The 27,960-nt window shown below is 42.7% G+C and overlaps 1 protein-coding gene across 5 annotated transcripts in view; it reads right to left on the bottom strand.

The window, feature by feature from the left end:
- SPECC1 (sperm antigen with calponin homology and coiled-coil domains 1) overlaps nt 1–27,960 on the bottom strand; it is a 165,360-nt gene that overhangs the window by 48,506 nt on the left and 88,894 nt on the right. For 4 of the 5 annotated variants that reach the window (XM_036412564.2, XM_045572347.1, XM_036412565.2 and 1 more), the window contains 5 exons: nt 27,013–27,220; nt 20,109–20,182; nt 19,557–19,735; nt 2,704–2,846; nt 1,324–1,424 (listed from right to left, as the gene is read on the bottom strand). In XM_036412564.2, coding sequence (XP_036268457.1) covers nt 1,324–1,424; nt 2,704–2,846; nt 19,557–19,735; nt 20,109–20,182; nt 27,013–27,220 — 705 coding nt within the window. Of the gene's footprint in view, nt 1–1,323; nt 1,425–2,703; nt 2,847–12,915; nt 14,193–19,556; nt 19,736–20,108; nt 20,183–27,012; nt 27,221–27,960 lie in introns of those variants that run through there. The other variant, XM_036412567.2, reaches the window with a different exon arrangement.

Genomic DNA, 27,960 nt, shown 5'->3' with positions numbered 1-27,960 from the left:
CACTGCTGGTGGGAATGCAGACTGGTGTAGCCACTGTGGAGAGCAGTATGGAGTCTCCCCCGCCAAAAAAAATTAAATAAATATGGAGCTGCCATTTGACCCAGTGACCCCACTTCTAGGAATATATCCTAAGAGACCTGAAAAACCAAGCAGAAGAATGTATGCACCCCTGTGTTCACAGCAGTACAATCTCCAATAGCTAATCTAGAAACAGCCCAAGTGCCCATCAGCAGGCGAGTGGATAAAAGGCTGTTGTACATTTACATCATGGAATACTATGCAGCAGTAAAAAAACAAGAATTTCTTACCCTTTGAGACAGCATGGAGGGACCTGGAGAGCATCATGCTAAGTGAAAAAGTCAGTCAGAGAAAGACAAGTATCACGTGATCTCACTCATATGTGGAATCTAATTAACAAAATAAACTGAGGAACAGAGTGGATCCAGAGACATGGAAGCATGGAGCAGAGTGCGGAATCTCAGAGGGAAGGTGGGGAGGGTGGGTGGAGGGGCTAATCAACCAAAGACCTTGTGTGCACATATGCATGGCCCCTGGACAGAGACAATAGGGTGCTGAAGGCCTGGGGCAGGGGGTGGAGTGGGCTGTAGGGGGGTAGGGTTCGAGTGGGGGGAAATGGAGGACATGTAATACTGTCAACAATAAATAATTATTTTTAAAAAGTGTTTTTAAAAATAAATAAAAATTAGAAAATATATATATAAAAGAAAAAGCCCTGGTCTTAGAAAATGCCAAGAAGATTTGGTCTAAAACCATCAGAAGCAGCACAGATGGCAGGAAGCTTCCAGAGAGCTCTTAAGAATTTATAAACTGTAAACTTTCTCTCTGAGGGCGTTTAAGAAAAAACACTTCCTTGGAAAAAAAATCTAGTTCAATGTTCATTTCTAGTAAAAATTACAATCTTCATTTAACTGAAAACTTCAAAAGTGTCATCTTACAGGGAAAAAAATTACCAAAATTGTATGAGGTTTATTGTGTCTCTCTTGGACCTTTATTAGGCATGAAAAGTGTACATTTTAATTAAAATTAAACTAGTATTATCTGGCTGGCATAGCTCAGTGGTTGAGTTGGGCACATGCCCAGGTTGTGGGCGTGTAGGAGGCAGCCAATAAATGATTGTCTCTCTCTCTCCCTCTTTCTCTGAAATCCAGAAAATTTATATAAAAGAAGAAAGTTAAACTATTATTACTTTAGGTTTATCAAAAATGTTTAACCTGTCTCAAAAAATAAACCAATTGGTTTTTACTCCCTTTTGTCACTCGTGTAGAAGACACAGACCACCCCCACATGCACCCCCTCTAGTACCTGCATTGGAGACACGGCGGCCGCTGGGGCCGTCCTCACTGGTATTCCGCTCAGGGGGCTTCTGGGCGGCTTGTGGGCCGAAACATTCTGTCCGGCTCCACCTGCAAGAGATGGGAGCTTTGATGTGTAGGGAGTTTGAAATCGCAAATAGCTCCTGATTTGTTACTTTTTTGGCAACTAAAAATGTCTGCCATGCTGTTTATAAAGTGGTATGTATATACTCTTTCCTCCTGTTCCCCTGTGGACGAGTGCTGAACTGCAGAGAGGGGAGGAATGAACTAAGTGGTGTTGGTCTTAGATACAGGACAATAAGGAACAGGAAAATTCTTTTTTTTTTTTTTTTTTAAATATATTTTATTGATTTTGTACAGAGAGGAAGGGAGAGAGATAGAGAGTTAGAAACATCGATGAGAGAGAGTCATCGATCAGCTGCCTCTTGCACACCCCCAACTGGGGATATGCCCGCAACCAAGGTACATGCCCTTGACCGGAATCGAACCCAGGACTTTTCAGTCTCCAAGCCGACGCTCTATCCATTGAGCCAAACCAGTCTAGGCTGGAACAGGAAAATTCTTGCATAAACCACTATTGATTCATTTCCCATCTTCATAGACTGAATGTAGTCACTGAGATTTCATCTCTTTCAATATTTGTAGTCTAATCTTAATCTAACTTAGCTACAAAGTATTTTAACAGAAAAAAACAAAACAAAACAGGATCATCCTAAGATCAGCTATTACTCCAGTCTTCCAAAAACAATAAGCATATTTGTTGAGTCAAGTGAAGAAATACATTGTTATTTTGGGCAGATGCACATTTGGTTTTCCTATTTATTATATTTATGTGTATAGAGAAATAGATATACATTTTTTCTTATATGTGGATAACAGTGGCTAAAGGTGACATTTCCAGAAAGAGGCAGGCTGTACTGAGATCAGCAATGACAGATGGCATAGTGGCTGCACGTAAGACAAGACCAGGTGCAGGAAAGCCCACCTGTGTGCTGCAGGATGATGCGGGCCAGGCACAACCAGAGCACCGACCCCAAGGAGCAATGCTCCCTTCCCAGGAGGTGAAGCTCTGGCTGACCTCAGACCACAGACAGCGGATAAAACAGCAGGGACCTGGTTTTTATGGACAGAACGGCAAAGGAAGGTGGCGAGGCAGGAGCAGGCGAGGAGGAGGCAGGGAGGGAGGCTGCCCATGGCCAGCTCACTGCAGCTGCAGCACATCTCTTGTGTGCAGAGGCTTGCTGTGGAATGATCTAGAAGAAACCCTTGTGGATGCACCAATTTGGGTCAGTGTAGAGTAGAGACAGGCTTGATATTTGGGGCCTTGGATGGAACTGAGTTTTGCTTATAAAACAAGACGATTAAATACCTGGGTGTCCCAAGTCAAAGGACTTGATGAGGGACTTCACGGTGGTGGCGGGCTCCAAAGGCGCTGCGGGGGCTCTGCTGACGAAGACGCCGGGCCAGCAGCCGGGGGCGGTGGCCTCGGGCTCCGGCTCCGCACGCACAGGTCTGCACGGCAAAGAGCAAGTCAGTCGCAAAGGTGGCGGGCGTTCGTGGGGAAAGACGCGGGTGGGGACAGAACGGATGTGGAGGAAACACCCGGGTCTGGAAGGAGAGCCCACATTTAAAATCCTGTTCTGCATCAGCTTTGTGTCTTTGGAAATAATGTAGGTGCTGCTCTCAGTTTTTATCAGGGCTGTTTTCTTGAGAATGGCCAGAAATAGCATATTAATATGTAGAAATCAAAATAAATGTGAGTCTATTCTGCAAACTATAAGAAAGAAACACACAAACATTATCCTATATAATAAAAGGCCAGCGACCATAATGCATAACGCCCAGAACAAATGGTCAATCAGTTGCTGAGGTGCATTGACCACCTCGTGGTCCCTCCCCCCGCCTCGGGCTCCGATCGCTGGATGGCCAATAGGGAACCATGGGAACCAGGGTGGTGGCGGCGGGGCGGGACTGGGGGCTGGCGAGCAGGGGAAGATGGCCCTGACCACAGGCTAGGCCTAGGGACCCTAGCCATGCACTGGGCCTCCTGTTCATCATAAATACTTGGTGACAACAGTGAATTGGCTTGTCCATGCGTCCCCAACCCCTTCTGGCCCACAAAGATTGGGGAGATGACACCTCAGGACTCCCTGCAACTAGGATTTCAGATGTGATCTAGGGTCTGCCAGTTGGAAAGATGTGGCCTGGCCTGGAGTGGACGGCGCTGGGGAGGAGGGACAGGGGTCCTCGGGCTGAGACAGGCTGCAGCAGAGGCGAGCTTTGGCCTTCCAGGTAGTCTCCCCACGCTAGGGCTCCCCTTCACGGCGAGGCAGCAGCGCCCTGGTCACTCTGTCCTGCGCTGTGGCTTTGGGGAGTTGTGCCTGGAAGCTCAGCTGGAATCTGTGTCCTCAGACTCCCAACAATCCTGCAAGCCATTCAATACCTTCCTGCCTGAGCAACCAGATGATAATCTATTATGACAGCAGAAACCTAACTCCACACCATTCGCCCTGCAGGAGCCAGACGGAAATGGTATCCTAGAACAAGTAACACTGCGATTCTGCGCTAGGCGAGGCTTCTCCTCCCACCCACGCTTCCTGGCAAGTTCTGAACGTGGTTTCTGAATTCGAGTACAGACTCATCGAAGTCTTTTAAAGGTAGATCATCGGAATCAACCCTCACACCCACGGCTTCCTCGCCCAGCGGATGTTAGCATGCCATTTGACCTCCCTGGGAAGGACCTCCCAGTCTCCTACTTTTATAGACGACGGCTCTTTTCATTGTGTCAAAATGTTTGCGAGATGATGACTAATTTATAAGAATAGCTCAAAAATATTTCTAATATATTTTAATAAGGTCAGTGGAAGTTTAAAGTATTTACTTGCTTATCTTTTTTAATGAATCTAGCTACTTATAAGCTTCTGCAATTGAATCTAGTTGTCCTTAATTCTTAAAGCTTTCCTCTGCTGATATGCAATCAACGTGAACAGAATGAATTTATGTGAAACTGAACTTAAAACACATCACACTGCTCTACACTTTCCTCTCTGCGGCCCCTTCTTTTGGGTGAGCAGTCTGGGCATGTGCCTTGCACTGGAATCAAGCCTGGGACCCTTCAGTCTGCAGGCAGATGCTCTATTCACTGAGCCAAACCAGCCAGGGTTGCAGCATTATTTACAGCAGCCAAGCTATGGAAGCAACCCAAATGCCCATCAATACACGAGTGGATAAAAATGCTGTGGTATATATATACCAAAGCATATTACTCGGCATAAAAAAGAACGAAATCTTACTAGTCATGAGAGCATGGATGGACCTAGAAGGTATATGCTAAGTGAAATAAGCCAGTCACAGAAAGACAAATACCACAGAACTTCACTTATAGTGGAATCTAATGAACAGTATAAAGGAACAAACAAAGCAGAAACATATTCATAGATACTAAAAACAGAGTAATGGTTGCCAGAGGGGAGGAGGGCTGGGAGACTGGGTTAACAAGGCGAAGGGATTGAGAAGTAGATTAGTGGGTATAAAATATGGGGCTGTAAATTACAGCTTAGGAAATATGGTCAACAACATTGTAATAACTATGTACGGTGCCAATTGGGTACTGGAAATATCAGGGGAACACTTTAAAAAGTATATGATTGTCTAACCACTGTACTGTACACCTGAAACTAATACAAAATAATATTGAATGTACACTGCAATTAAAAAAATGTTAAATTAAAAATAAATACTTGCTACCAAAAGGTATTGTAGAAACTTAGGGCAATCCTCCTAAAAGGAAGATCATTTTAAAATTTCATTTTTATCTCATTCCTTGATAATAAGAACAAGATAAAAATACATTTATTCCCTTCAATTATCCAAGTTTCTCTGTGATTCAAAACATCAAATGATAAGTCAGAAAACTTGTTTAGACTCTATTAGAAAATTGCGAGGCTTCAAGAACAGTTCCCAGTCCTGGTGCCTTCAGAGAGCCAAAGACTCAACTAGTCTACAGGCCAACAATTACTTGGGCTCAACCAGTAACACCACCAGTAATAAATGAAGTACATTTGACTCCTGATCATGGGTTTGAATTGCACAGGTCCAGTTAGACATGGATTATTTTCAATAAATAGAGAAAAATATGTCTAAAGATAATATTTTTTCTCCTTATGATTTTCTTAATAATTTTTTTCTGTAGCTTTACTTTATTGTTAGAATACAGTGTATAATACCTTTACATACAAAAGATGTGTTAATCGACTGTTCATGTTATTCGTAAGCCTTCCAGTCAGCAGTAGGCTATGCTAGTAAAGTTTTGAGGGAGTCAAATTATGCAGATTCTCAACTGTGTTGTTAAAAGGTTAACTGTATTACATTTCCACTGTTCCAAAGAAGAATAATGAGAACTCTATATTCTATAAAAGATATTAAGAAGCATTTAAACATAGAGACAGCTGTGTTACAGCAAATACATTAAATGAGAAGTTGCAAGGTACCACTATTTGGGTAAACATTTGTTCAAGGCTAGCTGACTCCTAAGACAGATGTTAGGTTCTAAGGTCAACCCAAACCACTGAATACAAATATACCACCTTTCAGCTAGCCTAATGCATTCGTGCTTTACAGCATTGAGCTTCTTTCTTCAAGTGCATCTTAGATGAAACGGCTGCCTTGCTTAGGGGACATGTTTAAAACAACAATGAGGAGCGTTTCCATCCACCACCAGCAGGTGAAACTGATGATAATGAATAATTTCCACAAGAAAACACATGTATGAGATAACTCCACACTAAGTATCATATGTCTTAAAACATCTAATTGAATTTTCCACAAAACTCTGATATTTTAGAAGAAAAATTTGTCAAAGATAAAGCAGCTTGTCAATGGTGAATCTAGAACACTAATCCGGCCGTGTGGCCATGTCTTCCTCAAATTTCTGATAATGCATGGGAGTCTGAGAGGCATACAAGGGTTCCAAAGAAAATTTGATGGTATTTCTTGTTTAAATCTATGATGCACGAAGATTCGTGCTAGAATGGCCTTCCTTTCCCTGCTGCTGGCACCACCTTTCCTCTCCGGCCCAAAGCCACGTATTTCTGCTCCAGCTCCGCCTTCTCATGCTGCCCAGAGGCCCTGAGAGACCGAGGATGGGGCGGAATGCCTCTCCTCTCCCCCCTCCACCCAGTCGGTCAGCGCCTGTGAATGCATATTAACCACAATCTTTGTTGGGTTGAATTGCATATCAATCCTGATTGGCTGGTGGACGTAGCGGGTGATGGTTAATTTGCATGTTTCTCTTTTATTAGATAAGATAGCCCTGGCCAGGCAGCTCACTTGATTAAAGTGTTGTCCAGATATGTCAAGGTTGTGGGTTTGATCCCTGGTAAGGGCACAAGAACCAAATGAATGCATCAATAAATAGAACAACAAATTGATGTTTTTCTCTTCCTTCCTCTGTCTCACTAAAATCAAGCAATAAATAAAAATTAAAAATAAAGAATATGCACCTTCCTCGCTTAAAAAACATAAATGTAGTTAAGAAAAATACTAGCAATATTTATTCCGTTGCTCTTATTTTTATGCAGTAATATGCTCTTAGGAAGCGGCAATCCATACCTAAGAATGACCGACAGTTGTAGGTGAGGTCATCTGATGCAGGAACACAGGCAGGAGACCATGGACCTTCTCATCTACTCACTGACTGCTGGCCTACCTTACACATCTTCCATTATAATTTAAATATACATATTTAAATTATATCTGTATCTTTCATTTTTTAAAATGTTACCTAATCTCTAATTCATTGCTTTTCTCGTTTGGTTATAGAACAGTCTATAAGGATTGGTTTACTACAGCACTTACTTCCTCATAAAGAACATCACGTTGTGTTATCTATTTTGATCCAAGAACACGAGTTCTTATAAGTAATTATTTTTAAAGTATTCAAAGGTTAACTATGGGAAATGTCATTGCCCCATTGCTACCTTCACCACTGGAGCTGAATGCCTGTAGAGACCAGTCGTCCGATCACAGGTCCACACAGGGGGCTACAGGCTGATATCCCAGGACTCGCTGCCACCCGTCCAGCTTCCCACCAGACGCCTCGCTACCTGATGTTCTGCTCCTGCTATGTCCTGCCTCTGTGCCTTTGCTCACTCCATGCCGTGCCCAAAGTGCCATTTTCTCAAAATGTTTATTGTTATGCACTAAACAAACTAAAGATTTTTGTAGCTTTAGAGTGAAGACAAATTAGTAAGTACTCGGTCTCTCAGGTGTCAAACAATGTCTTGATTTTCACTTTTGAATTTCAATATAAGCATACATATGACAATAAAAACAAACAGGGTAAGATGATAATCTACTAGTAAACATGTGCATCTTAATCTCCAACCCCAACAATTAGAACCAAAGAAATTTATCATAAAAATCCTTCATCGATATTGGACACTATCTACTTCCCCTAGGCTTTGAAGAACTTCTGCTATGTAGAGAATAAGGGGGGAAATATGGAAAGATAATACTGAGGGTTTATCCCCAATTCCCTTTCAAAGAAAATAAATATTATATATGGGAAAACCCTGCTCATGTCCCCTGTGCCAGGGGCCGGGTGCAGCACGGATGCCCTGACAGCACGAGAGGCATTCTCCCTGCAAAGGATCAGTGATGCTAAGACATGACTGTCCTAGGAGGCCAGGGATGGTTTATTCCAGGCACAAAGGGCAAAGCGAAAAGGGCCGACAGGGAGGAAAGCCATAGCACATCCTGAAACAACAGCAGGCCAAGTGAGACCAGGCTGAGCATGCGGCTCCTGCCTTCCTTTGTCACCAAACAGACACTGGCACAACGAATGCCTGCCCGTGCACACCTGCTCCTCTGTGCGTGCCTGAGCTCCTGGGTCTCTGACATGTCACATAAACTCTCCCAGGTTAAGACACACAAAGCTCCTTTAAAGGAGTCAGGCACAATCCACAGGCAAAAATAAGTGAAGAGAATAACTGAACTCAAGAACAGATATTTATAAATTTATGACAGGAAACAGAATTAGATATTTGATAGCATCTGCCTCAAGAACACAATGAAATTCAAGGAAATAATTTAAAATGATATCAGCAATTTAATATAATAATTGCATTATAATATTTTAAAGTGGAACCAACTCAATAGAAAAAGAAATGAGGACATATTGGAAAAATCTCTCTGAATACAGATGACATGACCAATGTAAGGTGGCATTTCAGTCTGTGGGGAGAGGACAATTTCCGCACACCTGGCTGTGGTGTGGAAGAACCCCCCCCGCCCTGGTCCCCCCTGCGTCTGATTCCTCCACCTCACACCACTCAGCAAGGAAAGGAAGATAAAATGTGTGTGTAGAAAATAGATGAAGAAAATGTAATAACCTATCTATACACAATTAGGGTGGGGGGAAATCCTAAACAGATACAAAGTCCAGTAAAGAAAAGCAGCAATGGAAAATACTGACCAACTATTACATAACAATATACACATTTCCATGACAAAGATGATAAAGCCAAAATACCCAAATTGTAAGGGGATAAATACCATCCCTTACCCACCATAAAACACTGGTTTTTAAACTGATAAGAAAAAAACAACCAGCAGAAGTGTTAAACTACCTTGTTTTCCCGAAAATAAAACATCCTCCAAAGATAAGACCTACTTACAGGTTTCCTTCTGAGTGAAATATAAGGCATCCCCCAGAAAATAAGTTTCTGGGCTCTGTCCCAGAATGAAAATTAATTTACCGTAAACTGGTCGCTAGGGCCGCCCAGACTGACGTCTAGCAACCAGTGACTTTACGCGGAGTCCTTACGTCACTGCTGTGTGGAGGCAGAGCAGAGGTCAGAGTAAGCGGTGAGCGCAGGGTGGGAGAGAGGAGGAGACTTTTGCAGATGCGTGTTTAAGAACAAGATTAGAGCGGATGGGATTCGGCAAAGGTGGTGAGTGCTGGTCTGTCTCTGGTGACACTACCTGATGCTCGCGGCCGCCCTCATGATGACTGAAGGTTCTCAGTCAGTGGCAGACCCTGCTTCAGCCCAGATCCAGGCCCCAGGGGGTAAATGTCTGATAAAGGGGTAGGGGGGATGTCTGGTGAAGGTGTTCAGTGGCACAGGGGTGAGGGGAGGGTGGTCACTTAAAATGACACAGGAGGATCAGAGGGGGCAATCAAAATGACACAGGAGGATCAAAAGGGGTTACTAAAATGGAATCCCCCCTCTGATTCTCCTGTGCCATTTTGATTCCCCCCTCTGATCCCCCCTGTGTCATTTTAAGTGATCCCCCTCCCCCCACCTTGATATCCCAATTCCTTTTTTTTACCCCTAGAAATGAGCACAAAAAGAAAAAGCTACTCCATGGAGTACAAGAAAGGAATTGTGGAAGACTCTTGGGGCCAAAATCTTACTGCTTTCTGCAAAGAGAAGATGTTGAGTATCTGATTGGTCTGAAAATGGCGAGCAGAGTATAGTAACCTCATTGAACAAGTGGACAAGGGAAATGCTAAAAAGTGCAAGTGTGGATCGGTCGGCAACCATTACGTATTTTCCAAGCTGGAAGACCTGATCTGTGAATGGGTTGTTGACAGGAGAACAAAGGCTTTGGTTGTGAATAGGGCTCAGATTCAAGAATTTGCCCTTGCAATGGCACCACAGTTTGACATAGCCCCCGAAGACTTCAAAGCATCACAACGCTGGCTGGATAATTTCCTTCAGCGAAGTGAACTGTCTTTAAGAAGATCTACAACCTTGTTTAGGTTGGAAGATACTCAAGTTATTAAGCGAGCACTTGCATTCAAGTCCTTTATTGATGATGCTGACTTCTCTAAATACAATCTTTCCAACATGATTGCTATGGATGAAACTGCAGTGTTTATGGGCCAATCATCTCAAACAACAATTGAACAGCGGGGTGCCTCCTTAGTGTGCATTCCCTCCACTGCTTACGAAAGTACAAGTGTTTCCTGTATTTTGGCAATTCGCCTGGATGAAACTAAAATCCCACCTTTAATCATTTCTAAGGGCAAGAAGGAAAAGATTGAACGTGTTTTGGGAGTTTTTATTCTTGAAACTGAGAAAGCCTGGGCCACACAAGCAGTTATAAGGAAGTGGGTCGATTTAATGCTGCCGCTTGTTATGTGAGGGAGCCAAAGAGGTCTGCTAGTCTGGGATGCAGCCAGCACTCACGCAACTAAAGACATTTTTTCACGAAAGAAAAATAGATCAGGTAATGATTCCCGCAGGAATGACAGCCTATCTCCAGACTCTTGATATTGCAATAAACAAGCCATTCAAAGAAAATTTGCGCATGGAAATTAATGACTACATTGAAAATAGAATGGAATTAATGACTACATGGAAAATAGAATAGAATCAGCATGGAAACTGTGAAACCTAAACTGCAAGAAGTTGTGACTTGGGTGAAGAATTCATGGGAGAAAATCACTGACAGTTGCATTGCAAATGCACTGCGAGCAGGCTACCTTGACAAGAAGTACTCATTTAAAGACAGTGTTGCCGAGACCGGTTTGGCTCAATGGATAGAGCGTCGGCTTGGGGACTGAAGGGTCCCGGGTTCGATTCCGGTCAAGGGCATGTACCTTGGTTGCGGGCATATCCCCAGTAGGGGGTGTGCAAGAGGCAGCTGATTGATGACTCTCTCTCATCGATGTTTCTAACTCTCTATCTCTCTCCCTTCTTCTCTGTACAAAATCAAAAAAAAAAAAAAAAAAAAAAAAAAAAGACAAAGAAAAGACAAAAAAAAAAAAAAAAAAAAAAAGACAGTGCTATTGCTAAACATGAGAGATTTGGTCCCCTGATTCTGAAAGAAAAGGAGTCACAAGAAATTTCCCAGGAAATTCAGGAATTGGATTGTTATGATGATGTTCCAGAAGATGATGACATGATTGTCATTGAATAAATGAGTAAATTCTTGATACTGTAGGATTCACAGTTTGTCTGGTTTGTGTTGACAACTACCGTACTGCCATACTGTATACAGGTAATAAATTTCTTTTATTTTCATTTAACAATAAATGTGTACCGTATTCTTCTTCATGGAAAAATAAGACATCCCCTGAAAATAAGACCTAGCGCATCTTTGAGAGCAAAAATTAATATAAGACACTGTCTTATTTTCGGGGAAACAGGGTAGCAATTCTCAAAAGAGAAAATGCAAATGGCTACCATATGACAACATGCTCAGAGAAAGGTGAACTGAAGGACTAGAGAGCGAGCACCTTTTGCTCACCCTATTGGCAAGAATTCAAGGTGAATGCTCTCTGCCGCCACCAAGGCTGTGCGGAAACAGGATTCACATCAGAAATAACGTGTCCCCAGTCTCAGGTAAGCTATCAGCGCCGTCTATTAAAATGAAAGGTGTGCGTATTCTCTAATGCAGCAGTCACACTTTTAGGAACCCATCCTATCACACAAGTCTAGAAGGTTACATGAATAAGGATGGTTATAGTATGTTTTTGGAAAAAAGAAAAAAAAACCTAGAAAATATAACCTTGATGTTCATCAGTAAGACAGTATTTGAATATTCTAGGGCACGTCCAATGTCTGGGATTCCATGCAGTTATGTCAACCTGGAATGATGCCCACGATACATGCACTAAGTGAAATGTGAATGTGCAGAGTTAATGTACAGATACAATCCCATTTTTGTAAAAAAATTTATCAATTAACCAGATATGGGTATATTCACATGGGTAAAGTAAGAAGTAAAGAGAAATATGTACTGTGACCACTGATTACCATAGAGGGTGGTACTAGAGGGCAAGAAAGTTTAACAGTTTTCTTTATACATCTCCATTTTGGTACCAGCATACCTAAATATCTACAGTAATAAAAGAGTAAGATGCAAATTGATTGTATCTTTGCGACACCCACCAGCCAATCAAGAGAGAGTATGCAAATTAGATAACAAAGGTGGTGGGTTAATTTGCATAAGCAAGTGCCAAGTGGCCAGGGGGCCTATCGGGAGGAAAGTCATAGCGCATCCTGAAACAACAGCAGGCCAGTGAGACCAGGCTGAGCACGCGACTCCTGCCTTCCTTGCAGGCGCTCGCACCACCCCAGCCTCTCCGGGCCTCTGGGCAGTGTGGGAAGGTGGAAAGGCAGCTCTAGCCAGAGCCAAGGCGGTGCTGGCAGCCAGGGTAAGGAAGGCCCATTCTTGCACGAATCTTTGTGCATCGGGCCTCTAGTTACTTCATACAAAGAAATCCAACACATTAAAACACCAAAAGATCTGTTTTTTAAGTTTCAACAAAAACAAACAAATCTAGACTTCAAATTTTATGTGATATATTGTCTAATAGTTTTGCTTTAAAAAATAATTTACCTATGTAAAATTAGTATTTTGCTCCTTGCTCTCTTCTTTTAACCATAAAATCATGGTAATAATGACATTCATATTTAAAATGAGCCTCCTGATTATAACTTGTATTGGAAGTCCAGATGTACTTCAAATTCCAGCTCTTTGACCTGGCTTTGAAGTTCTGTGCTATGTGCACTAGACGGTCCCTGCAGAAATGTGGCCAGTGATTTTTTAAAAAAATCAGGCAACAGACTCTTCTAAATAGTAACATTTATTTAGTATTTCATAAAAAACACTTACATATAAAAATATACAACAGACCCCAGAGTAAAGACAGAGCAACACATGGGATGCAAACACAGATGGGCATTTTAAGTTGAGGCTGAACTTGTCTTGCTGTTTAATGTGAAAACACTCAGCAAACAGGTTTCCTCTCATCCTAAGAATCCTCAATCTGAGGTAAAGATCTCCCAATAGATAAGTTTCCATCCAGCAGGTCTCCAGTGTGACGCCCACCACATCCTCCTGAGTTAGAGTATCCTGTTCCCAGTCTTCCTTGGATCAGAAGCAACTCCCACCTTCTCCTGCAGATAAGGTAGCTGCTAACGCCTCAACACGTCTGGACCGTACATCAGTTCTACACATGAGAATTGCAGGTAGGATTTGCTGAACGGGTAAGGATCTTCACAAACGTATGTACTTCCAAACGTTTAAAATCACACTTTGAACTCTCTGTTTCTGGATTTTAAGTCTTTAAGTTTCCAGGGTAAGTTTTATGAGGCATTGGTTGTAGTTGTTTTCAATTAGATTCCAATTAGCATTGTCACTGCATTACGTTACTGGCTTACCTACACCCTTTATTACCGACCAAATATCTGCTTCTGTTGGGCCCAGCAGGGAATATCGGAAATCAAACCGGAACCGGTGGCTTGTTTCAGACCCCGGCCTGCTCCGCTCGGCGAGCCTAGCCGTAGGAAAGCAGGACTCACTTCTTCGGAGTGAGCCGTCCATAGATGGCTTCCTCGCTTGCCTTAAATAGTGTCAATCCCAAGATTATCGGGCACCATGTTCAAAGGGAAGCAAAAGGTAAACTCGCCGGGGTGCGCATGCCTCACACCTGGCTCCTCGCACGCTCCAGCTCCTGCACTGGCCGGCTCACTGCTCCCTAAACACTGGCTACACATCGAATGCTTTTCACAACAGACTCGTATTTGGTCTTTGTGTGCATGTTTTCAGAATTTCGTCCAAATAAAAGACTGGTGAATCTTCCGAGAAAAAGAGAAAAGGAGAGGGAAGAATCATCTTTGTGTAGTAAGTTGATTCCAAAAATGTAGAAAAAAGGTAAAGAGACTTGACTGCAACGATTGCCTGTCAGAAACTGTGGGTGCTAACGGAGACAGTGGGCTCTATAGAGAGGTAATTCTCCTCTACGTCACTCCCCCTCTCAGAGAGCAGCGGCTGCCGTCTCCCCTTCCTGGCAGGCTGGTCTGTCTTCCATCAACGCTCAGCTAGCTGACTGAGACCATGGAGCTGTGGAAATAGAAATGGAGGGGAGAGGCTGGTAAAGGAGCTGCTTGATGCAACAGACCTCAGTCTACAGATAAGTATCCCAGCTGCCGCTGTCCCAGGGAAAGCTAATATCCAGGGCAGGACTGGCTTGCTTGAGCTCCTAGTTCCATACTCTTGGAATCAGAGGCTTCAGACCGGGAAAATGCTAAAGACTTCAAAATGCCATTATGAGGCTTTCTGCTAGCCCATCACCCACAGACAGCTGTGCTGGGAGGCAGAGGCACCCAGGATAAGGAAGCCAGGCTCTCTCAAAGTCACAGTGATGCCGCTTCCCTCTACTGTCCCACAGTCATGGCCGAAGAAGAAAAAGAGAAAAAGATTCCTATTTTTATTCAGCATAAAAATCCGAAAGGCCTAGGGGAAGCTCCTGTCCATGCGTTCCAAAGGAAATCTGTAAAGACGGGGACCAGGGAGCAGACAGCTGTTTGGAATCACTGGCTCTGCGTCTAATGCCATAAACACAAATTTAAGCTATGAAAAATAAGTATTCTTAGAGGGAAAGAATTAAGCTCGTTGGAGTACCAGATGACCCGTTTCCACACTGACCGAGTAAAATGTGGAGGCTCCTGGCAATCAGAAGTACTGATGTGAGGCCTGCTCAGAAACTGTTCAGGACTCTCCCTGGGAACTGGTCCCCTTTCCCCAGAGCAGGGCTGCTGATCGAAGCATCTGCAGCAAGAGAGCTGGAAAGATAACTAAGTGACAGGAGTCTATAGCTCCCTCTCAGTGGCAACCGCAGAGCCCTGTGCCGCACCCCGCTGTGACAACACAAAGGGCGGCACAGGCACACGCTGACATTGGGCACAGCACAGGTGCGCACACGCAGAGTGAAAAGCCAATCCCAGAAAGCCTGGCGGTGACGTGCAGCCACACCGCTCATGGAGAGGGACAACACGAGAGCAAGTGGAACGAGCTGAGTGGTACACACACAGTTTGGATCGCAGACAAGCTGTTTTAGAAACGGACACAGTTAATCAGGCACAGATGTTTAGTGTGTCTCATTATCTTTGAGACGTCTTGCATGGGTGCTTATTGGTGTCTTACGGTACACAGTGAGAACCGAGGAAGTCACCCGAAAACCAATGGTCTTTGCTGAGGAGACCCCTGGGCCTTGCCCTGCTGCTGTCTGAGAGGCCGTGTCACGTGCTGCCCATCAACAAGGACTTCCTGTAGAAACACTGCGTGTGGCCATCAAGTCCCTAAGGTCTGCCAGCCCCCGGACTCAACGTTCCAGGAAAAAAGTTTGATGTTTTAATTTCAAGGAAAGTTTTCACTTCAGTGTCTTTCTCTTAATGGTTCAAAATTGAAAGCCAGAGTTGAAACATTATTTATTATCTTTCATCCATTAATTTGTACATGTCCAGCAAAGCATATCACTTGCAGATTCATGAAAACTATCCTGGCTTTTCCAATTTCTGGAAGAAAAAGAGGAAGTCCACAGCCCAGCTGGTCTATGGAATGCCATCGTGGCAAGGAGGGTCCCCGGACTGCGCGGGCAGGAAGTGCTGTGGGCATCTGACTCTCAGCTGGCCATTACTCTCAAGAAACAGCAGAGCCTACCGGGCCTTAAAAACGACCTGCTGTCTCCTCACTTAAGAGAGGAAGGAGCTGGGTCTGGGAAGGAAATCTTGCCAGCTGGTGGCAAAGAGGAGACTCGAATCTCATTTTCCCATACACCTTAACATCAGTTATTCTGACTCTAAAAATCACCTCTTAAAACCCAATAGGACTGATGGTCACTAATGAGCTAAGTTTTCAAACTATCTAAAATACAAAATTATTTAATAGTCCACTTTGTCTTCGTTACTGAGTTCTTGGTAATAAATATGAACTTAATTTGCCCTTCCACTAGCCTAACCATCTTCCCTCAAATGCCTGTATATGCAAATGAGGATGTAAACCAGTGAGACCTGTGTTATGATCAAGGTGCTTTCAGATGCTCTTACCTTCTCTTGGTCGTACTTGGAAGACCTCATCAGAGAGTTTTCTGCAAGTTCTTTGGCTGTGTCTGAACCAAAAATGACTTTTGAGTTCTCATTAGATGACTGTCAAAGTCAAATTGCCTTTCAGTCAAGAACCCATCAGTCAAGAAGGGAACACTATGTCACTTCAGGACCTTTGAGGGTCTGAGTTGGTTTCAAGTCTTGATCAACTGGTAGATTCAGGAAGTGGCTGAGCCATCAGAGAGTAGTAACTTTCAAACAGTCAATTCTTTTAAGAAGGGGTAGCTTGCAAGAGAGGCGCAGAATCAGACAAGAAGCCAGCCCTGGCAGGTGCCTGAAGTCCTGCCCAATGCAGTGATCGGCAAGAACACACTGAGGCCTACAGGCTTTCAGTAATATGCCATGATCTGGATTGGTGTTGATTCTAAAGTTTGAAGTTTTGCAATAAGGCATTAAGCTGCTAAATTTTGGAGGTAGGTTTGCAAATCACTGGAAAATCAAGAGAGAAACATATTGTGTTAAAAAAAAAAAAAAGTGACCCTAAGTTTGAAGATGTAGGATGCAGCATATGGAACACTAAATTGTCAAGATGCATGCCAAGATGGCCTGTGATATCAGGGTTCAAGCTGTACAACTGGAAGTGCATCTTAGAGTCTTTGTTAGAAACCCAGCGTCTCCGCTCGATCTCCCTCCAGGAGGATGCCTGCCCTTCCCCTCCCCCTTCTTTCCCCTCAGGCATACATCTCCTAAACTCTAAGGTAGCGGTTGCCAACCTTTCGCACCTCATGGACCATCAGTTGGCAACCGCTGCTCTAAGGGACTCCATGAGTCTTGTAACCAGGGGAGAATCGGGCAGTGGCAGCTCATCCCAGGCTAACTCCTAAACCTTCCTCTTACTCTCCAGTGGGCTGACATAGCCCTGAGTTGGCTCACTTCTTTCCTGCAACATTTCTAGAAAGCCAAATACTTGCTTTCCTCTCGTTTTCTCTATCCTAGGCCCTTCCTTGTTCCCCAGCTTTCATAAATGTCCTCTCAAAATCACCTGAATTTATGTTGTGAAATCTTTTCTGCACGAAGTCAAGAACTCACACACTCCAGGCCAGCGAGGTCAGGTCCTTGCTTGGTAACATTTTCTGATGACCCAGAGGGACCCTGTTTCTGGAGCCCATGCAGCCCAGCTGACTCACTTCTACCACCTCCTTCACTTTCAACATCGTCAGTAACAACTGGTGCCATTTTGGCATCAAGACCACAGGTAACATACGGTGCCGTAACTCAGATCACCTATAATTTACCTGAGCACCTGATGACATCACCAGAGATACTTAAACTGCAAATAAAAAGGATCTGTCAGATTTCACTGCTTGCTTTCATTCCAGCAAAAGAAACTCTGATTTATATAAAAAAATTTTCTTGACTGACAATCTTACAAACTCAGAAACTAGTTTATAATTTATTCTGATCATTAACCTTTGCTTTTATTCTTCTGTTTCTATAAGCATATTTCTTATTAAATACCTGATTGCTTGTTTTTAAAAAAAGGAATGTGGCATCTCATACAACACCACAAACTCAAGACTTGTCTTTTACCATTTATCTTTAAAGTAATGTACAAAGTAATGCAAATTATAATTTTGTCCCTCTTCCAAAAACACACAATATAAACTAAAATAAATGGACACATAAAGGAAACACAAAAGAAAATTAGAGTGATCTCAAAATGTTTCAATAAGGAACTTTATGAAATCTAGTTTTCCTTTTCTTCTCCCTTAACTAAAAATTCACATGCTATGGTGGCCAGAGAGTGAAATCAGCTACACATCTTATCTTAATCCTTCTTTTAGAGCAGTGGTTCTCAACCTTCCTAATGCTGCGACTTTTAATACAGCTCCTCATGTTGTGGTGACCCCCAAACATAAAATTATTTTTGTTGCTACTTCATAACTGTAATTTTGCTACTGTTATGAATCGTAATGTGTTTTATCTGTGTTTCCCGATGGTCTTAGGCGACTCTGCTATCAGTTCTCAACCTATGGGTTGCGACCATCGGAAAACACAGGTATTTACGTTATGATTCATAACAGTAGCAAAATTACAGTTATGAAGTAACAACAAAAATAATTTTATGGTTGGAGGTCACTACAACATGAGGAACTGTATTAAAGGGTTGAGGCATTAGAAAGGTTGAGAACCACTGCCTTAGAGGCTATTTTATAGAAAAGTCACAAACAAAATAATGAGGGATTGATTGAAGCAAGTTTGGCAAGAGAATCAAAACGGAAAGCTGAGAAAATCTGTTTGTTACAATGTCATAAAATTCATAACATATCAGACTAAAAATCTAGCCAATGAACAACCTCCTGATCCTGAAAACACAGGAAAAGGGCAAACTGTGAAATCAGCATTTATACCAACCAACTTTCATTTAAAGTACATTTGAGCCCAGCCAGCATGCCTCAGGGGTTGAACATCCACCTATGAACCAGGAGGTCACGGTTCGATTCCTGTTCAGGGCACATGCCTAGTTTATGGGCTTGATCCCAATTATGGGGAGTGCAGGAGGCAGGTGATCAATGATCCTTTCTCATCATTGATGTTTTTCTCTCTCTCTCTCCCCTTCTCCCTTTTTGGAATCAATAAAATATATTTTTAAAAATACTACATTTGGGAGACATTTGAAAATTCAAAATCTTTTCTTAATATCCAATAATTTCAAAGTTAAGGACATTTATTCCTGATTGGGGAAATATAACACTGCATTAAAGTCTGAAATATTATTTATAATCTTGTTTGTAAATCATTTAAATTTTAAACTATAATTAATGTTAGGAATACCTCCCTCTGAAATTTTGCTCTGAAAGTTTTCTGGGGCCATACTCTGTGCTTTCCCTCCCTCAAGAACAGAAGAGAGTCATAGATTAGCCAAATGTGTGTTTTCCACGCTCATTCTTTTTAACAAAGTGGCTTGTTTCAGAGACTTCCTGAGGCAGCATGCAGATGCTGTCCCTAAAGAAGCATGTCCCAGGGCCAGGAGGGACAAGCCTGCACCTGGCGACACTTCCCGCACCGAGCGCGCCCGTGCTGCTGCAGCCTGCCGGTGAGCGCAGCCCGGCACTGGCGGACACGAAGACCTCAGGAGCACGACTGTCCTGGCCGTCTTTCAGCCCAGGAGACACTGGCTAGAGCTTTCTCAACACCCTACACCGGAGAACGGCAGTGACCAGTCCAGGAGGGAATGTTCCTGGTGTGCATGGCAGGAGAGGTAGAGAGGGTACAACATCAGCACAGACAGAAAGCATCACGGGCGGCCGTGCAAGGTGGTTAGCGAGAAGCCACGCACTGTTCGGGACCCTCAGACTCAGGTGCCCCGCTCATGACCAACCTGCCATGGCCCTGCATGTCCCCCAGCTCCTTTTGCAGCCTCGCGTTCTTCTCCTCCTCCTCCAGCAGCCGCCTCTTCACAGTGCGCAGCTCCTGCTGGGCCTCACACTTGATGTCATTGGCCACCACCACCGCGGTCTGCAGGTCCGCCTGGAAGCGCCTCCACTCCTCGGTTTCCTCCTGAGAATGCCAGAGCACACGCACACGTCAGACGCCCGCTGGGGCTGGCACCCTGGCGGGGGCTCCGGTCCCCCATGCCCAACACTGAGAAAGACCCGCTGGGCCGTCTTAGTGAGGCGCTGGCATCCCACTACAGGGAAAACGCGCAGGTGGGAGTCAGGCCTGGTGCCAGAGCTCTCCATCCTGACACTGAATGGCTGCTTTACCTTTACTTCCTGCCAACACGGACCTGGGCCCATGCCATGGAAATGCGCTACGAAAAAACAGGCTGGAGAGAGTAGTCAGGGTATTTTTTCAAAGGTTTCCAACCTCCGAGGGTGATTCCGGTGAAGTGCTGCAGAAGTTCCCCGTCCCGGCTGTCACCGCATCTCACCTTTAGCTGCTTGGTCAGAGTCTTCAGCTGCCTCTCCAGGTCTGCTTTCTGTTCCTCCAGCTTCATCACACTGCCTAGGAACAAACAGGTCAGACAGGAATTGGCAGAGCTTCGAGACTCTTGGGGAAAGGTAAGGAAGGCAGCAAAGGAGCAGCTCCGGATTCGGCAACAGCGTTAAAACCCCCGCTCTCCTGAGAATCCCATTCTGGCACCTGAACGCCAGGAGCCAGCAGGAGGTTCTTCTCAGAGAGCACGGTGAACTGAGAACCACGTGGGCTTTGGTCAGGCTACACCAGATGACAGGCTGTACACAACACGGCACTGTGGAAGAGCCCGCCACAGCTACTCACACTTGTGACACGCGCTCTTGGCCTCCCTGAGTTTTGTGCACATCGTCCTGAATGCCCTTTTCCGCTGTGGGGCTTCTGGGTGGCAGACAGAAGATGGGACTAGTTATTACCACGGAGCCTTTAGGCCCGTTTCTAGATCTGCAGTTCTTAATCACAGTGAGACCTCAGAGTCACTTGGGAAGCTTTTCAAAAGCACAGATGTCCTAGCCACAGACTGACCACTGAGGTGGGTCCAGGGCAGAGGAAGGCGGTATGTGTGCTTCAAGAGCCTTCGTGACTGACCACCTCTCCCTCACTCAGGCCATCTTTAGCTCCTCACTCTGTCTTCAATTCCCCCACGTTACTGCCAGAGTCATTTCACTCTGAATCTGATCATGTCCTCTACCTGGTTACAATCCTTCAGTGCTTCCTCCTGATCCACTAAAGAGCAGCAGTTGTCTATTAAAAATATGAATCAGTTTTATCAGAGAAGCTTAAAAAGTCCCATAGGCTCAGGTCCTCCCCTGAAAACTCTAATTCAGCATGTGAGGCCCAAGAATTTGTGTTTGGGTCAGTGCTGCAGAATGAGAACATTTTATAGAAATGAGTTCACTTTTCTGTCCATTTCTCTCAAGGATTTTATGAGGAGGATTATCCTTGGCTGGGTTTGTGTGTCCCTGGGCCTCCTAGTGAAAAGATGTTAATAATACCTTAATAACCCTGACGGAATCTAAAAGGACGCATGGTCTGTGTTATTGCCCGGCTTCATCTGTGATGACACAGGTGCAGGAGTCTGCCTGACATGTGTGGACATTGTTAACATGCTTCTTGCGTGGTATGCCTGTGCCAACTTTGAAGAATTTGGAACAACACAACAGAATTCTCAGCAGCAGTGTATCACTAAGTGAAAAACCAAACCAAACTGGACTTCTCTTGACTTTCTACTTCTCAAGTATGATGCTGTTTGAAGTACACACTGACCACTGGTCACTGGCCATGGTGCTGGGCCTTCCGCTGCATGCTCAAGCATGACTACTGAGGTCAGCCTGAAGACACTGAGCCCATATGTCAGGCCCCAAACACTGGACCCCGGCACTCCCCTTATCAAGGAGAATGATACACACTCAATTCTCATCATCTGTTGATTACATGGAGGTGCCACACAAACCCAATGAGAAAATATTAAACTATTGCTTCACAGGAAATACAGGGTTAAGGTCCTGTGAGGCTCTGGTCACATTTTCATGAAATAAAATGCTATTTGTGATTTATTTATTTACTTACTTATATCTGTATTGTTGAAAGTATGATATATGACCCCCTTTTCCCCCAATGAACTCTTATAGCACACCTCCACCCCCCACCCTAGCACACTTCCCATCGCCCACCCCAGGCCTGTGAGTTATGCATGCATGCATATAAGATCTTTAATTGATCTCTTCCCACCCACCCACCTTCCCCTGCCTTCCCTCTCAGATTCCAGTCTGTTTCATCCATCCAGGTCTCTGGATCTATTTTGTTCATCAGTTTATTTTATTCATTACATTCTAAATATAAGTGAGATCATGTGACACTTATCTTTTTCTGACTGGCTTATTTCACTCAGCATGATACTCTCCAGGTCCCTCCATGCTGTCTCAAAGGGTAAGAGATCTTTCTTGTTTAACGGCTGCATAGTGTTCCATGGTATAATGTACAACAGCTTTCTATTCACTGGTCTGCTGAAGGGCACTTGGCTGTTTCTAGATGTCAGCTATTGTAAATTGTGCTGCTATGAACATAGGGTGCATACATTCTTTCTGATTGTTTTTTTTGGGTCTCTTAGGTATATTCCTAGAAGTGGGATCACTGAGTCAAATGGCAATTTCATATTTAATTTTTTTAGGAAACCCTGTATTGTTCTCCACAGTGGCTGCACCAGTCTGCCTTCCCACCAGCAATGTACTAGGGGTTTCCCTTTTCTCCACATCCTCGCCAGCACTAGTCATTTGTTGATTTATTGATGGTAGCCAGTCTGACAGGTGTGAGATGGTACCTCATGGTTGCTTTGATTTAAATCTCTTGGGACGATTGTGACTCAGATCATTTTTTTCATAAATTGGTCATCTGTATGTCCTCTTTGGAGATGTGACTATTTAGTACCTTTGTCCATTTTTCAATTGTATTGTCTTACTTTTGTTAAGTTTTATGAGTTCTTTATATATTTTGGATATTAACTCATCAGATGTATCATTCATTGCCAGATATGTTCTCTCATACAGTGGCTCTCTTTTCATTTTGTTGCTATTTTTATTTTTTATTTTTTTTGCTGTGCAGAAACATTTTATTTTGATGCAGTAGTCCCCTTTTGTTTATTTTCTTCCTATTTTCCTTTGCCTTGGTAGAAGTATCTGTAAACATATTGCTAAGAGAGATGTTTAAGATTTTGCTGCCTATGATTTCTTCTGGGATTTTTATGATTTCACAACTTACGTTTCAGTTTTTTATCCATTTTGGGTTTTCTCTTGTTTGTGGTGTAAGTTGGTGGTCTAGTTAAATTTTTTCCCATGTATCTGTCCAGTTTTCCCAAAAACATCTCTTGACTCCCATATATATTATCTTGCTTCCTTTGTCAAACAATTGAGCATTATAATTTGCTTGGGTCAATTTCTGGGTTCTCTTTTTCTGTTCCATTGTTCTATATGCCTATTCTTGTGCCAGTTCAATTTTCTTGAACTTACAGAGACTTGTTTTAAGTCCTAACATGTAGACTATATTTGTGAATGACCCATGTGCACCTGAGAAGAATGCTGCTTTGTGGTGAAATGTTCTATAAATGTTCAGTTAAATCCATCTGATCCAGTGTGTCCTTTACAGTCACTGTATCCTTGTTAAGTTTTTGTCTGGAAGATCTACCCAGTGAAGTCAGAGGGGTGTTAGAGTTCCCTACTATGACTGTGTTGTTGCCCATCTCTCCATTAAAGTCCTCTAGAAGTTTTATATATCTATATCTGTATCTATATCTATATATCTATATATCTATATATCTATATCTATATCTATATCTATATCTATATCTATCTATCTATCTATATATATATATAAAATTAGGTGCTCCTATATTGGGTGCATATATATTTACCAGGAGTATATCCTCTTGTTGGATTGATCCCTTTAGTATTATGTAGTGACCTTTGTTGTCCTTGTGATGACCTTCATTTTAAAGTCTATTTTGTTGAATATGAGTATTGCTATTCCAGCTTTATTTTCTATTTGCATGGAAATTTTTTTTCATCACTTCACTCTCATCCTGTGTGTGTCTTTTGTTCTGAGGTGGGTCTCTTGTAGACAGCATATAGTTGGGTCATTTGTTTTGTTTTCTAATCCATTCAGCTACCCTATGTCTTTTGATTGAAGCATTTAATCCATTTACATTTAGCATTATTATTGATAGGTATTTATTTATTGTCATTTTAACACTATTGCTGGAAGCAAATTCTAGTTGTTAGCATAATAAGTGAGAGAAGTTTATCAGAAGGCTGATGGATAGCTTCAGCAGCTCTGAAAATCTGCATATATTATTGCCTGCTGCTGGAACAGCCCAAGGCAGTTCCCCAACCTGATAATCTTTTTATTGTTTACCAAACTTTACCTTTGATATGTATATCTGTTTTGCTAGAGGGAAAGATGTGTGAATAAAAAGCCCTGGGTGCTTGGGGAGATTCGAGGAACTTAGTCACTCCAACTAAGCTTCTTCTGGCTCCCCCAATATGCCTTCCAAATTCATATTTCTTCTCTAGCCTCTTCATTCATTTATATGCAGCCCCTTTTCCAGATTCCTGAACGCTTATAGATGCAGGGTAACACCCTGGCACTGTATGCCTAGGTTTCTCTCTCTGTTTCTCCTTCTCATTAGAACAATCCCTTTGGCTCAGTGGTGATGTACCCCTTTAGCCTTTTTTTTTTTTTTGTCTGAAAAGCTCTTTATTTGACTGTCTATTTTGAATGACAGCCATGCTAGATATAGTAATCTTGGTTTTAGATCCTTGCTTTCCATTACCTTGAGTACTCGATGCCATTCCCTTCTGGCCTGTAGGGTTTGAGATGAGAAATCAGCTGACAGCCTATGGGAGCTCCTTGGTAGAATTGCTTTTCTCTTGCTGCCTTTTTAATATTCTCTCTTTGTCTTTAATTTTTGACATTTTAATTATGATGTGTATTGGCATGAGCCTGTTCGGGTTCTTCTTCATTGGGATTTACTGTGCCTCCTAAACTTGTGTGACTTTTTCCTTCACCAGGTTAGGCAAGTTTTCTGCCATTACTTCTTCAAACACATTCTCTCTCCCTTGTTTGCTTTCTTCCCCCCCTGGTATACTTATTTTGTGAATATTGTTATGTTTTGTACTGTCGCACTTATTATGTGAATATTGTTATATTTTATACTGCTCCCTTATGCTGTCCTGCTATTTTTTTCATTGATTTTTCTTTCTGGGTCTCTGATTGATTTTTTTCTATCATGTCTTCTAATTAACTGATCCAATCCTTGGCTTCTCCTAAATTGCTGTGTATTCCTTCCACTGTATTCCTTATTGGTACAATATCATTCTTCATAGTTACTATATTTTTTCTTATGCTATTGAGCCTTTTTGTCATCATTATTCTGAACGATATGTCTGATAAATTTCTTACCTCTGCTTAATTTAGCTCTTCTTCTGGAGAATTCTCTTGTTCTTTCATTTCAAGCTTATTTTTGGGGGGGCTGCCTGTTTGGGTTTGTGTCTGTGTATTAAATAGATCTACTATGGCTTCTAATCTCTAGTGCAGAACAATGTCAGACTCTGTTTGTGACTGACCCTGAGTACCCTGCTTGTAGCTGTTAGGAATCCACAGCCTGTGGCTCCCTCTGCTGGGGCTGGGTGCTTTTGGAAAAGGCCAAGATGTTCACTAAGGTCTGCTTTTTCTAGCCCTGTGCCCAGAAGGGAACTATGTATGTTTTATACAATAAGCTTGTTTGCCAGTGTCTTTGTTTTTTTTTTTTTTTTTTTTTTTTTTTTTTTTTTTAAAAAAGCCCCTTCCATCATTGCTGGAACCTGCTTGCCCACATAACCCTTTTCCTGCATAACAGTCAGCAGGTATGTTTAAAAATTTCCCATAGCTTCCTGATCTGCAGAACCTGCCTCACCTGCAAGTTTTTAACGTTTCTCACTCGCTCTGTTGCCCTTGAGCCATGCAAGCCTGCCACCATCCACTGAGAAGAGTTTAGCCCTTTCCTGATCCTGGAAAATGTGATTTCCAATTTGTCTGCTTTTTGCTTTACAGTAGTAATGCAGTCTTCTACGTTTTTTGTGTGTGGTTTTTAATTGGCTATCACTACATGAAGCTACAAATTTGGCCACTTTTCCACAGCTTCATCAAATAGCACACACTTTTAGCACCTTCTGGAGCAATCTCATGTACAGATTGGTGAACTTCCTCTAAGTTTTGGTTAACACTGAATGATTCAATGAACACTGCTAATTTGCTAAGACTGAATTCATACCCAAGAGCACTAGAATCGGGTTTCAACAAAGCTGGTCTAACAAACCTGTTTTCTCCATAAGGCACATCACAGCTTTTCTGTGCCCTGGGACACTACACAGCATTTGGGGACTATACTTGGGTTCATTTTAAACAGTGAAATCACCAACAAAAACTGCAAAAATCATGGCACTAAGTAAACCATGAAAAAGATTTGTTTACATGGGAGAAATAAAGTGAGAAGGTGTCACCGAGTTCAACCTGAGCTGGGGTGCACTTTGGGAGACTCAAATTTCCACTGCCCTGAGCAGGTCCACAAATGACTGTGGAGGTGTCGAGAACTCTGATTTTGAAGTTACAAGTAACTTTTGGCAAGTGGGTGAACTCACAGATATGGATTCCATGAATGATCAGTTTGACCTAAGCTATTTTTAGCAATGGTTAGTATCACTAAAAGATCTCTGCTTACTTATTTTGCTACAAAAGCAAAACACATTAAAAGATCATTTAATAAGGCTTAATCTGGACAAAGCAGGCAATATTTAACTGATCACTTTTAAACATGTCTTTCCCTATTCAAAGCAAACAATGACTTTGTAAATAAGCCATATTCTGGTGTCTCTTCAGTAACAAAATGGCCACCTTTTAAGTCATCTGATATCCTACCATCAATAGGACACATGTTGACATTGTTTTCCCGCACCAAGGACACACACTGTTCAGATACCCTGACCATCTGTCACCCATCTTTTCAGCCATCAATCCTAAAAGAGGACACACTGTTATGCCTGATGAGTGTGCTCAGCAGTGTCGTTCACACACAGTATACCTCACACCCCACACTGTTGACTCACGTACAACCATCTTTTCTTCTGTATCACCCAGTTTTCAATGTAGTTTCAGAGGTTAATTATTCTGTCTTTTTAACTGCATTCTTCTTAGGAGACTACAGAACATTGACAAAAAAGGCTTTTCATAAACATTCTTGCATACCATCCCCCAGTTACCCACTGCTGCTGGTTTCTTTTATATCCTACCCACTGCTGACTGACCTTTCACCAGGGCTTGATTTCACTTACTTTCTAGCTCACTGATGAGCTGGTTATTATGTAACTTGACAGCTCGATGCTGTTCCACCTGATCTTCCAATTCAAATATAGTTTCCTTCATGTCTTTAATCTCTGCATCACTCTCTGATGCTTTCTCTTGTAGTTTGAGGCTGGTTCTGCTCAGCTGTTCCGCTTGATGATCACATATCTCCTTCAAGTAAGAATAATCCTTCTCCACCTAAAATAAAAGGAAAGTTCCCTGGTCAATGTAACAGGAAACAGTTCTCCACACGTTAGCATCAGACTCCTCAACACAACAGCAGAGGAAGTGCATGCCCTACCTGGCAGCACAGACACAGCGAAGGCTATAAATACTCAGAGAAATGTGATATATACACAAGGACAAATGCGTGGATTCTGTACCCCTTCCTACTAACATAAAGAAGGCTGCACATACTTAAATGTCCTCCTTTCAGGCATCTGGTCTAAAGCAGCCCTTCACACCAGGAGGCGGGGGCGGCTGCCTTACCTCATATCTGCTACAGAGCAGCGCCACCTGCTGGTAAGACAAGAACAACACTCTAAATCCTGACATCCCCAAATTTCTTTCACCATCAAATACTTGTGGCTCCAGTGATTTCTCGAGTTATATAACATTAATGTCACAGAGAACATCAGCTGAAGGCACAGAACATAGAAATGTGCAGGCATCAGACAAAGAAAAGTGGCACAGCACAGAAATTCATTTTACCTTTCCAATTTTTAATCATTAAACATTTAAAATATATAGAAAAGCACCAGAAGTGATGAGATAATCATAAGACTTACCAATGGTAAAATTCTGCCAACATTTATTAAATATTTTTACTTTAATAAGATTTGTTAAGACCTCAACTTTCTCCCACCCTAGTGAGCAATATGCATTATTCTAAAATTGGTATGTGGTCATTCCTTCCATAGTTTTTATACATAAAATTT

Source organism: Pipistrellus kuhlii, unplaced genomic scaffold (genome assembly GCF_014108245.1).
Source record: "Pipistrellus kuhlii isolate mPipKuh1 unplaced genomic scaffold, mPipKuh1.p scaffold_m20_p_45, whole genome shotgun sequence".
In the NCBI taxonomy this organism is placed as follows: Eukaryota; Metazoa; Chordata; class Mammalia; order Chiroptera; family Vespertilionidae; genus Pipistrellus; species Pipistrellus kuhlii.
This window is presented reverse-complemented; position numbering and strand designations above follow the sequence as displayed.